Source organism: Amphibalanus amphitrite, unplaced genomic scaffold (assembly GCF_019059575.1).
Source record: "Amphibalanus amphitrite isolate SeventyFive unplaced genomic scaffold, NRLGWU_Aamphi_draft 000289F_arrow, whole genome shotgun sequence".
Classification (NCBI taxonomy): Eukaryota; Metazoa; Arthropoda; class Thecostraca; order Balanomorpha; family Balanidae; genus Amphibalanus; species Amphibalanus amphitrite.
The window spans coordinates 389,488-401,884 of record NW_024881784.1 but is presented as its reverse complement, the minus strand read 5'-3'; the positions used below and the strand labels follow the sequence as shown (position 1 = coordinate 401,884).

Here is a 12,397-nt window from a genome sequence, read left to right as displayed (position 1 = left end):
TCGCTTTAAATTGGAGCGTTGGCTGCGGCACTACTCATAACCCCCAGTTCCCACGTCTCTGGACGATTGCCGTGCGAAACAATAGACACCAATCTGCTCAATCAAGGCCTTAATACTAATGTGTTATATAAAATATAGCTCCGCACCTCGATGCACGAGTGACATAAGTTCTATCGGCTGTCCCATTGCCACGCTGAATTGTGTCGTAATGTGCATTGCAAGTATGATGATAGGCGCTGTCTTGGGGATAGGACATTTTAACAACTGCTTTAGCACAATTGTTAGGTAGAATAATTGGCGCCTTGAGATGCGAAAGATAACTACACTCGCTCAGCCACGCGATGTCCGTGCTCCCACCCCACCTCACTCCCCAGTCGTCGCCAGCCGCCGCGCCGCGCCGACCCGAGCCATGCCTCCGGGCTCGGCCCTCACCGCTGCGCTGACGTCACAGGCGGCCCACATCGCCTTCCAGCCACCGACCCAGACCGGTGTCATACAGGTGGGTAGGCTGTGCCGCTTGACAAGTAAGTGAAGCGGCACAGTCTACCGGTACCAGGCGGCTGCTGCCAATGCTGAGCCATAGGAACCCGGTGGATAAAGAGTTGTGGAACATCAATCTGCCCCCGAGTGTACCTGGAGAAATGTTGACTGTAGCCAGCCGACCGGTGGTATCTGTCGGGACCGGCAGATATCTGGCGGTGCAGTGACTGGAGTCAGACGGCAGGTATCCGCTCGGGTGGCGACTGTCGCCGCAGCCTCTCTCCTACGGCCGGCTGGCGACGGGATCTCATTTCCTGAGATGTGTTTAAGCGCCGGAAACGCCGTGCGATGAGGCCGTCCGCACGGACCAGCGGCGCTCAAATAAACAGCCGGCGCGGCGCGGCCGTCTGTGGGCGGCCCGGCTGCCGCGCGTGCCGCCCCGCTCTGGCCGCCGCCGTCTGTTGGCGCATCTAATGGCCGGTCACTCGACTCGGCTTTGGTGTCGCTCTCGACGCTGGCCGGCGGTGACGAGTCGGCCCGTCGTCCCCGGCGCGCGGACCGCGCCGCCCACTGATGGCGCTATTCGCTGACAGCGGCCGCCGCCCGTCTCCGAACGATTGGTATTCCAACGGACGCGGGGCTTTGACTACCTGACCGACCGAGCTCGCGCGCCCACACGCCTTCCTGCCGTCCACCGTCCGTCCGTCTGTCCGTCCGCCAACTCGTCTGTTCAGCGCTCACATAACCGCCCGTCCGTCCGTCCGTCCGTCACAGCCGTCAAATATTCGCTGAGCAAATGTTGGCCCTCGTGGTCGCTGGAGGACGGCACGTGAGAAGGGGGACGCCATGGCGGTGTGGTGGCAGGCTGTCATTGCTCTGTCGTGGATACTTGACCTTGTGCGAAGATCCAGCAGTGCTGGGGATGGAACACAACACCAAACTGGTCAGCCAGCCCAGTGGCTTCAACAAATGTAACGCTTACAAGCGAAAATTGCTCGAAGTTCATCTCACTGTCAATTATTCCCTCTGTTTCAAGGAAGGAAAATACTGCGGTCGATTGGGCTAAGTGATATGCGGCCTGTGGTAGGCCTTTGTGTCCAGCTACCTCATTTACTTCTTGTATCTGTCGTTGGTCTTTCACTGCTGTCCTATATCTTATTTACCTGTCTTTGTGTATATTCCTCTTTCCTTCCTTGTCTCGCATTCCATTTATCTTTTGTCTTCCTCTCTCATTCTCCCTCTTTCCCTCCCTCCCTCTCGCTCTCCTCTTTCTTCTCAGGCTTCTCCGTCTCTCCACACCACGACGTCGGCTCGGGGGACCGTATCAAAACAGACCAACGATCAGCTCGGCGGTTCAGCCGCCGTGTTTGTCGAGGTAGGCTGCCTTCGCTCCGCCGCTGCGGGCATTTCAAGCGACCCATTCATTATTCAGATCCCCGCTAGCTGCGACCAATCCAAAGTCGGCCGGCGGGCTTATGCATTTTTTACCTGGCCGATGCGGAGCACGGCTGCCCTGGGACTCGGGCCCGGTGTGACGCTCCCTCGCCGGCGGTGTGGCGCGTCGCGCCGGTGATCTCTGCGCGAGAGATCTCTCCTTGTTCGTGATCTTTGTGGTGGGTAAATCCCCGTTGTAGGTGCAGTCATCTTTCATAGGGTCCTTGCGTATCCTCTGTGACGGGGTTTAGTTCACAAAGTCTTCTAGACGTCTTCGTGTTTTTGCCCTGTGACACTGCCCATGTCTCCTAAGTGACGGATCACGGCCCGGTCTCCGGCCAGTGACGATGCCCTGCCTCTATGGTCCCCCCTGTGACATTACCCGGTCCCCTCTGTGACAGTACCCGGTCCCCCCCCCCCCTGTGACAGTACCCGGTCCCCCCCCCCCCTGTGGCGGTACCCGGTCGCCTCTGATCGCCTCTGAGGTGGTACCCGGTACTTCTCTGTGGCGGTACCCGGTCCCCTCTGTGACAGTACCCGGTCCCCCTGTGACAGTACCCGGTCCCCCCCCCCCTGTGACAGTACCCGGCCTCCTCTGTGACGGTAGCCGACCCCCTCTTTGGTGGTACCCGGTCCCCTCTGAGGTGGTACCCGGTACCTCTCTTCTCTGTGACGGTACCCGGTCCCCTCTGTGGCGGTACCCGGTCTCCTCTACAGGGTGGGGCAGAAAGATTTACCTGTTTGTTTTCAGTCCATTGCTTAAAAAGTTATGAACGGATTTTGATAAAATTTACATGCAGCTTCCCAACTGACTCATGTATCAACTTTAAGATCGTTTTTACCTTTTGTAATAGTTGTTGGTGAGCTATGGCGAAGATGACTAAGTGAGCCCAAATTGCGGCGCTGAAGTAGGTTGGCCACAGCTCCCGAAGCGTTGCCAAACAGCTCGGTGTTGCCGTAAAAACTGTTTGCAGTATAATTAAATGACTTAAAAAGACAGTGTTAGTGTCGTCGAAGTACATGCCAGGCAGAACAAGGGATTTCCGCTTCAAAAAGCTAGTTTATATCGTGCACAAGAAGGTGTTTCAATTCCTAGGCGAAGCATGCGCAAACTGCCAAGGGAACTCTCTGTTTAGCCCAGAACCGCCAAGAGAATCATAAACGACGGCTTAGGCTTTATGTCATACAGGATGCAACGTCGACACCTAATTTCGGCGGCATCCAGAGAAAACCGGCTACACAGGATCCAAAAGACATTGGAGGAGATCAGGAGCGCCGGTAACAAGGCATTCTGCTGGTCCAATGACAACATGTTCATGCCTGAGCCCCAGAGACACTCCCAAAGCGTCAACATTTTGGCAGATGGTCCATCCAGCATTGATCCTGCTATTCGCACCATTTTTTGTTGCTTGAAGCCTGCTGGTGTCATGGTTTGGGCTACCGTCGCATCCGACGGCTCAAAAGGAGCCTTGGTCTTCATCAAGGAGGCTGTGAAAGTGAATTCAGAGGTTCAAGTCCATCTGCTGGAGGAACATGCTTTGTCTTGGGTCACTCAGTCGTTCTGAGACGGATACGTCTTCGTCCAGGACGGTGCGCCGCCGCAAACGGCCAACATCGCTCAACCGTGGTGGAAGACCCACATGCCTGGGTTCTGGGACAAAGACATTCGGCCATCATCAAGTCCAGACCTGAACCCGATGGACTTCGCAATCTGGGCCATCTGAGAGAGGAGGGTGTGTGCAGTGCCACACAGCAGAATCGCCGCCCTGAAGCTGGCCCTCGAGACGGCACCGTCGAATCTTGGCGGGGACACAGTGCGGCGCTCGTGCCCCTCCGCAGAGGGACGATTCGAAGCAGTGGTGAAGGACAAAGGTGACCATATTGAGTCATTATGCCGTCGCTGAGATGTGTACATGTTACTGCAAATATGTGCCAGAAATCAATTTGATATCTTTGTTCGGGGCCGAAATATTTAAGAAAATCAAGAGGTAAATCTTTCTGCCCCACCCTGTATGACGGCACCCGGTCCCCTCTGTGACGCGGCCCGGCCCGAGACGGTCCCTCTCTGTGGCGGTACCCGGCCCGTGACGGTCCTCTCTGTGATGGTCCCCGGCCCGTGACGGCCGCCAGTGAGCCGGCAATCTCTCACGCCGGGCGATGGCCGTCTTCCCTACCGCTCGCCAAAGCACTCCGTTTACGATCGTCGTCGCCATAGCCGTCCACTTACTGAAATTAGCACATTTCACCTGGCTAGCTCGCGCCGCTGAGCGCAGTGTGCCATAGTCCCGTACCGGAGCCTGCGCTACTGCCTCCGTAAGTGATTGTTTCGCTTAGTGGTCTTCTGAGTGGGGTGTTTCTTACATTTATTTTAGGAAATGTTGGTCGTGAGCGAGATCATGAGGAACTCTGCGGTCCAGTGCTAACTATTCTATTTTTGATCCTTTTCTCTGCTCCACTCGTCTTCTTTTTGGCATGCTCTGGTGTTGAGTGTTGTCTCTTCTTTTTGTTCTAGCTGTGGAGCTATTTTAATTTCAGCCTTCTCTTTCAAGACAATTTGCTCTACAAAGAATGGTCGTGTTTTCCTTGGTGCGCTCAGTGCTGAGTAGTTAATAATTAGCGGCTTCATTTTGTGACTCACGACCCATTTGCCTCTGTCGCGTGCTACTGTTCTGAGGAACCCCGCTGCGGTTTGCTGCTCGTGGTGTTTTATTTTGTGGTTTTGTTTTGCTTGACTGGCTTCAGTCTGTCTCATTTGCATAACAACAGTCCTAAGCGGCGTATCTCACCTACTTTTCCCGACAATTAATCTTTGCTTTCATTCTTTACTGTCTATTTTCAGTGGCGCTTAAACTATTGGTGCTGGCTGCATAAAATTACAGCGTCGCAGGGCGGGAATTCATGCGGCCGGCTGGATTTCGTGCCGGTGTTTTCCGCGCGTCGGCGAGCTCGTTTGTCACCGCCCTGCCGAACGGAGGCCGCGCCGACGACGACAAGTGCGAACGGAAGGAAACGGACGAGAAGAAACAGGCTGGAGGGGTGGCGAATCTGGGAGAAAGGAGAGACGAGACCGGCAGACAGATAGACAAATAGGCAGCTGCTTAGCAATAAGATGAGGGATCTTGTTAGTTAAATGAACTTCACAATGCTCCGCCCCGTAGCTCAGTTAGTGGTGTAGACTCCCGGTGGTTTGAGAACCTGGGTTCGAGTCACTCTGTTGTTCGATACACGAGACTCCTGATGGGGATAGTCTGTGGTTGACGGGATCACGAGCCTTAGTCCCTCCAGGTGGTGTGAATTTATGGCCAATTTTTTGGTTGAAATGTACGTCCTTCGTGATTTATACCGATACTTCCCTGGGCGATTTGATTCATTAATCAATTCAAGCAGGTTATGTGCTGATAGGCACATAACCTGCATATGTATACTTAATATACATATGTAGGGAGTAGAGATTTGGTAGTACCTACATATGTGCGAGGTACAGAGAAAAGGGCGCAATCGAAGCCCAAAAGACGACAATTAGTTTGTTTGAAGGGCCCGTGGTTCGCCGACTCTTGCCGCGCTCCATGGAGACCAGAGTCGTTGACTCGGATCGAGTCGGCTCGTTTGTTGATCGGCTGCGCTGGGCCGCTCGGAATGTATTTGCCGTTTGTTGCCGGCAATGGGATCGAATTCGAGCGGGCTCCGGCGACCGGCGACATTTGTCCGTGCTAACTGTCCGCTGGCGAATAACGGATATAGCTCCTTAGGAAGCTCATGGCGTCTTCAGGCCGCCAAGCACGCTAAACGAAAGTCGATTTGGATGCGTCCGGTCCGTGAGAAGGCGCTGGTCTGCGGCCAGTGTGTGCCCCTGTGCTGTGGTCCGTGTTCGGACGGTACGGCGGTGGCGTGTCGTGGCCGGGTGCCATTGGCCCGCGCCGTTGGCCGCGGCCGGCGCCATCACGACGGTAATTACTGGCGGCGGGCCGCACACACACCGCCGACACACATACACACACACAGCGGCGCGTGCATGCCTGCGGCCGACACAGTGGCGGCTCGCCGGGGTGAGCGTCCGGCGGGGGTCGTACCCTGCGCCCCGGGCACCCCTGTATGGCCGACCATCGACCGCACCCCCGGCCGGCCGGCGGGCCACTCGGCCCGGCCGGCCCTCACGGCCCGACCCCCGCCTGAATACCCTAATGATACGGCTGGGCAATCACTGCCCCTTCACCGGCACGTATCCGCGGATTTGGCTGTTTGCGCCCGGCATTAGGGCGTGCTCCAGCCGGGCTGATTGCGTGGCCGGCCGGCGGCCGCCGCCACAATGGCCGCTCCGGCGCGGCATTGTTTTCCGTAGTGGCATGACAACGTCGCCTGGGCCTCCTGGCACCACATCGCCACAGACAAACTAATGCTCCGGCCGGCCGGCCCAGCGGGTCGGGGTCAGCGCCGGTCACGGCCAGCCCTATGTAGTCCCGACTCCCGACTCTGGGTTCGGCTTCTCTGGTCGTGCAATCAATTCATGCCATCGCTTCACGAGGAAAATGCATGCCTACATCATGATTAATTTGCAAATTTGATGCATGATACGGTACAAATACTGTTGCTGTTATCGGCAACTGCTATTACTGTCAGTAAGATTATTCCAGTTTGAATTCGTCATGGTCTATCCTACCCTGCCCCGCCGCCGCGCTGCGCCGCTTTTTCGCTCACTGGGTCAGCTGCCTGCCTGGATGGGCCCTCCTTCCCCCTCCCTCAGCCCTCCGCCTGTCCCCGCCCGGCCCGGCCCTCCCCTCCTGTCGGGCCGCCGCTCCTGTTTTTCCTCAGCGGGCGCCGCGCGCGCCTGTTTATGTAATTGGTGCATTAGTGCAATCAAATTTAGATCCGCCTGCGATAGGAGGCTTAACTGAATACGAACGACGCAGTTGAGGCCGGTCTTGCGTCGTCGGCCGGACCGAATCTTGGAGAGTGCATTGTTCAACTTTGTCGGCCGATGGAGCGGACGTGGCGGCGACGGTGGCGCACGGCCTGCTCCGTGCCGGTATCGGGGACCGATCGTTGTTGGCGTTCCCTGCTGGCTGTCGGCGGCAACGGCATTGAGTAGGTATGTGGAGCGAGCGCCATGCCGCCGACCTGAGCAGAGCGCCTCCAACCTGAGTCGAGCGCCGCCGACCTGAGCGGAGCGCCGCCCGCTCCCAGCGCATGGCCGAGCCGGGCGCTGCTCTGCCGACCGCGGCGGCCGCCAATAGCCGGGCGGCGGCTGGACGCTGATTTGGCCGGCGGTCATTTATTGGCCCAAACGGGCGCGCTATCTGGCTGCCGGCCGGCTGATTGGACGGCCGGTGATGACCCGCCGTCTGATGAGCATACATGAGGTCGGCCGCGCGCCGGCCTCGGGCGGCCGCGCCCGTGTTGGCCCAAACAGGGCAGCGGTAATTTTCTGTCGAAAAGGCGTTGCTGTTCACCTGGTTCGCCTCTGCTTCCATCCTTGGCGGTTAGTAAAAGTCGCACATGTCAGCTGTAGGGAGGCGGTGCCGCGGTAGGTCCCAGTATGTCGCCGGCGCTACTGACCCCGTATTGTCCTTTGTTGCAGAGACTGTCGAGTGGTCCGTGATCCTCAGACGCAAAAGTCCAAAGGCTACGGGTTCGTCTCCTTCGTCAAAAAGATGGTGAGTACCGCTGCGCTCCTCGCAGTAGTCTGTCTTTGGGAGTACCACTGTGACTTGTGAGTGTCACTAGGCCTGTGAGTGTCTCTATGGCCACAGCTAATCTGTGGCCACGCGGGTGCTGACGGGTGACGACTAGGTATGTGTTAGGCATTATTATAGCAGAGAGCCTGTCATTGTTGCTGGTGCCGGTGCCTGTGTGATTATGCCGTGTGATTTGCCAACGGTACCTATATGTTAGTCACTTCATTAAAACTTATATTACCTCTGTTTTAATGGAGTTTTAATACTGCTCATTAGTGTTTCACCCTTTCCCTGTCATAAACCACTTAGTGCATCAAACCGCATGAACTTCAGCATTTGAGGGATACACACGTCATCGACGTCCAGTTTTTTCTTCTTTACTGTGTTTTCCCAGTCGTCTAAACAAGTATCAATGTTCATTGTCTAGTTTGGCAAATGGGTCTGAACTTCCGCACAATCTTCACCATAGTTGGAACAACTTATCAGAGTGGTGAAGAAGTGACTGCCTTGGAAGATGTATATTATCTCCTGGATTCCATAGCGCATGCAACAGACCATTTGGTTCCGCCATTAATCTTCATGGTTCGTCCCTTTTCAAAAGTTATATCTAGTCTGACTCTGTTTGTCAGGGTCAAGTTTTCGGCCGAGGTCAGGACGGTTTGTAATCCACTTTGTTGGACCCATTTCTTGTGCTAGACAAACCAGCATCTTTTGTAACTATGTTCAGGACCGTCATTTGTAGGTAGGTACTTACCTAATTGCTCGCAATGAGCGTAATCTGGCTTTATTGGTTTGTTAAATGACTCGTTTTTATCCCTGCTCGGCGTGTTCAAAAATAATTCAAAATAATTTGCCGTCAGACTGTTTCTCGGGATATTCGTCATTCGCTGCTGGCGAGAAACATGTGGCTTCAGAAGACTTGGCCAGGATTTTGTGACATCAGAAGACTTCGCCAGGGTGTTCCAACGCCGAATGTTGTATTATTGAGGGACAGCATGATTGATTCGGTCCCTAAAACTAAGCATCATGTTTGGTCGTTCCCGGGACATTATTACGTTTTCAAGATTTGTCATTTCGTGTGTCGAACGTGGGTGGGGTGACCTGTTTTCACTGAAGAAGTTTCATTTAGAACATAGCTGCGGTCATTCTCGTGTTCACCCTCTCGTGCTCTGTCGGTTTGTCTTTGAGTTAGCGTACGAGAGGCGTGTGCAGCACGAAAACTCGAGCCGTGACGGGGCCGGAAAGAATTATGAGTGTGGAGAGTAGGACTCTGTTCTCTCCTCAGCCATCCCCACGGAGGTCCAGGAGCGAGACGCGATGTTTTAGCAGAGGTGGTTATTTTCGCAAGTTGGCTGCTGCGCTGCTGTTCTGTTCATTGCTAGCCCACGACCTGCCACCTGGAATTGAGGGTTGACATAAACTCCTGCAGTAGACTGGTTTGAAAAGTTCCTCCAGCTTTGTGTCTCTGATGACTTATACATGTGATTCTAAGTATCCGTTGCGGCAGAGCTTGCGTTGTATGCTGTGAGATGTCTGTGTGCTCTGTCATGTCTTGATATGTCCGTGTGTTCTGTCCGATGTCAGATGTCATCGTGTTTTGTCTTGTATTGAGATGTCGTGTGCTGTCCTGCTGTGGGCTGTTTCGGAGTCACGGATTGAAAATATTAAAGGGCAAGATGCTGAACGATTCAGTGAATATAGTAACACCATAACTCTGTGAATAGTATGCAGACGTTTCCAGTTAACTTTCAACTCAGTCGTTGTAGCGCGGAATAGCTGAGAGCGTGAGGCAGTCATTAAACCAGCCAGTCAGCTTCTTAAACGGGCGGGGACTCACCGGTTTCCGTGCTCAGCTGGATACCACGACTATCCGTCAAAATAAATTATACGAGACAGAGACGACGAAGTTCAGACAGAGGAAGTGCGCCTGAAGTCCCGCGCTGATTTACTGACGTGGGTATATGTCGGGACCCCTATCAGCACCGGTGGCGTCCCGTGCTGCGTTGTGGATGCCTCACAGTACTCTTTGTGTCAGTCCATGCTCTCACTGTGGGTAGATAATGAGTCACTGCCGATCAGCGTTCCTCTCTGGTTGTTCGGCAGTCTGGCGGTGTTGTCCCGTTGAGGCGCTCCGCTTCCCTCAGGTAGCCTCCCTGCTAACTGCCACGCTAGCGCCGGCTGGAGCCCATAGCACCGTCGCCCCAGTCCAGCGGGCGGTGTTTCTTTAAATGGCTCGGCCAATTTGGGCCGCTCACTCAGTCGCGGTCTCCGCAAGTGTGGAATTAGTGCGCCCTCAGCGTCAGTTACGGGGGCAATAGGGAAAATAGTGTAATTAAACGTCTCGTATATATTGGGTGCCGGCGCCGCCGGGTGACTTTCTAACCTCGGTAGCCTGGCAGACGTGGTCCACGCCATGCCGTTGGCGCGCAGTCGCATGCAAATTGCTACTAATTAGTCCAACTTTGTTTTGTTGTCGAAATTTTGCGAGTCTTCAAACTGCTCCCCTCTCGCTCTGCCTCGCTCTATCTCGCCAGGATGCGTATCCGGTTGCTATCTGCCGGCGGCGTTGGTCCTAGTTCAGTGCTACTGCCTAAGCCCTCTTTATCGCCGCATTCCAATCCACATACATCCAAGTTTTCACTTATTTTATATTTCCCATGTGTCAGGCTTTCTGTTTGTTTCTGTTCTGACTGCGATGTGTCTATTTATCTGCGTACCTTGCTCTGTTTTTTTTTTTTTGTATTTATATCTGTCTGTCTCCTGCTTTTCACCATTTTCGTACTCTGAGGCGCTGATGTTTCAGCTCCTCAAGAATGGAGCAGTGCCACGTCTCTGTCTCTGCCTCTGTTTCTGTCTCTACCTCTGTCTCTGTCTCTTGCCCCTCGCTGTCCCCGCTTCCAGAGTGCAGCAGTGCCGCGTCTCTGCCTCTATCTCTGTCTCCTGCCTCTCGCTGTCTCCCTACTGTCCCAGCCCCAGAGTGCAGCAGTGACGCGTCTCTGCGCCAGCACTAACAGTCGTCGCCACCGCCCCTAGTCGGCCGCTCTCCGTTTGTGGCACGAGTTTTATGGTCCAGCGGGCCGCACATTTGACGCCCATTCGTCGTAATGAGAACTGAGAAAGCTAGGCAAGCGGATTGAGATAAATGAAGCAATAAGGGCGAGATGATACGGTTATGTTTTATGTCTTATGGCGAGTTATATATGAGTGCACTGCGCTGCTTCTGACATTATGTTTCCAAAAGGTTGGACTTATTATCGTAATATTTTACTCATGTTACGCCCACGTGCTATGCCCGAACAGAGTAAGATTAAAAAAGAGAATGTAATCTGCCCCTCTTGAACCATTGAGATTATTAGCTCTATTCTGCTCGTCGTGATCATTGGGATTTAGGTATTTGGATTTATCTGGGAAATGTTTTGTGTATTATGTGCACAGCGACCCGTCATTGAACTCTTCTTTTCCATTACAACGTCCTCGGTAAGTCGGATTGTATCCGATGGATTGATTTCGACAAAATCAGCTCGTCTCATTTACTATCAAGGTAAACAAAAGCTTTCCAAACTACAACTGTCTTGCGTGAATCACTCCGAAATTGCAAATAAATAAAATACGATGATGGTTGCTTTTTCCATCGGGGACTACTGACTATATCCAAGGTACTTACGTGCACTGTGCAGTGTGTATAGCTGCATCCTATTCCTAACATTGTTAAAGGCATGCACATTGTGATCCGTGAAAAAAAAATGGTTCCTGTTTTTCCCCATAGCACCAATTTTGGGATTACGGATATCGAAGATCAATAAGACATTGCTTTCCGATGATGTCGCCGCTCATTGGTTTCCGTTTCTACTATCCCGCTCCATTGAGCTCCTTTTGCCTCTCCTCCCCGACCGTAGCCTCAGACGTCAAATCTGGCGCCCCACCCCGGGTCTTGGCCTCTGACTTCGCCGGCCGCCCAGCCACTCGGGTTAATGGGGAGTCGCCGGCCTTCGCGGGCTGTCCGTGCCGCTCTTCCGGCCGACTGGTGATCGCTACACACCGGAATGGGGCTTAGGGCTGAGGACGTTCGAACGGTCGGTCGGTCCGCTCCGAAACGCCGTCAGTGCTGCCAGCCGGATGGGAAAAAGGTGTCCCACACTGATGTGTCTGGTAGCTAGGAAAATGACATTGATTTACTTGTCTCGATCTATGTACTGAATGCTGAACAATCAATGAAACCTTTTTACTCAATGACTTTTGATACGACACTTCACTTGGCATGGTCTCCCAGCCGCAATCGTTTCGGCGGTTGCCAACGGCGACAACGCCCGTCATCTGACACCGCTAGCTATGAGCCGAGACGAGGTGTCTTGTTCGTCCGCGTGCCTCATCCCCCGCCGCGCTCATCGCCTCAGGCACTCCGGAATTCATGGTCTGGGCGGCAGGTTTAATGACATGAAAACTCAATCATCCGGGACTGCGCCGTGTGTGCCGTAACTTAGTCATTCATAGCGGCCGACATGGGGCGCCGGTACTACCCTGCCGAACGGCAACATCACATTCGCCGCAATGGTGCCGCCCAGGCAATGGGATGGCCCTCGAATGACCTCTGTTGTACCGCCGTGACCGTCTCGGAGAAAGAAACCAACTGGTCGCGGCGCGGTGGTCGGTGGGCAGGCAGACCGGGCTGCTTCATGGCACGGGCTTTGGTGCCTCAGTCTGGGCCGGCTCACACACACACGGAGAATGGAGGCACCGCCAAATGGGGACCCTTCCGTCCGGTCTTTGTTCGGCGCGATGTGTGTTTGCTGTGCCGTCGGAGGAGGTCGTGT

General features: G+C 54.3%; 1 protein-coding gene across 5 annotated transcripts in view; it reads left to right on the top strand.

Moving 5' to 3' along the window:
• Nucleotides 1–12,397, top strand: part of LOC122387537 (nucleolysin TIAR-like) — a 201,417-nt gene that overhangs the window by 166,341 nt on the left and 22,679 nt on the right. For all 5 annotated transcript variants that reach the window (XM_043377805.1, XM_043377801.1, XM_043377806.1 and 2 more), the window contains one exon: nt 7,490–7,565. In XM_043377805.1, coding sequence (XP_043233740.1) covers nt 7,490–7,565 — 76 coding nt within the window. The remainder of the gene's footprint in view (nt 1–7,489; nt 7,566–12,397) is intronic.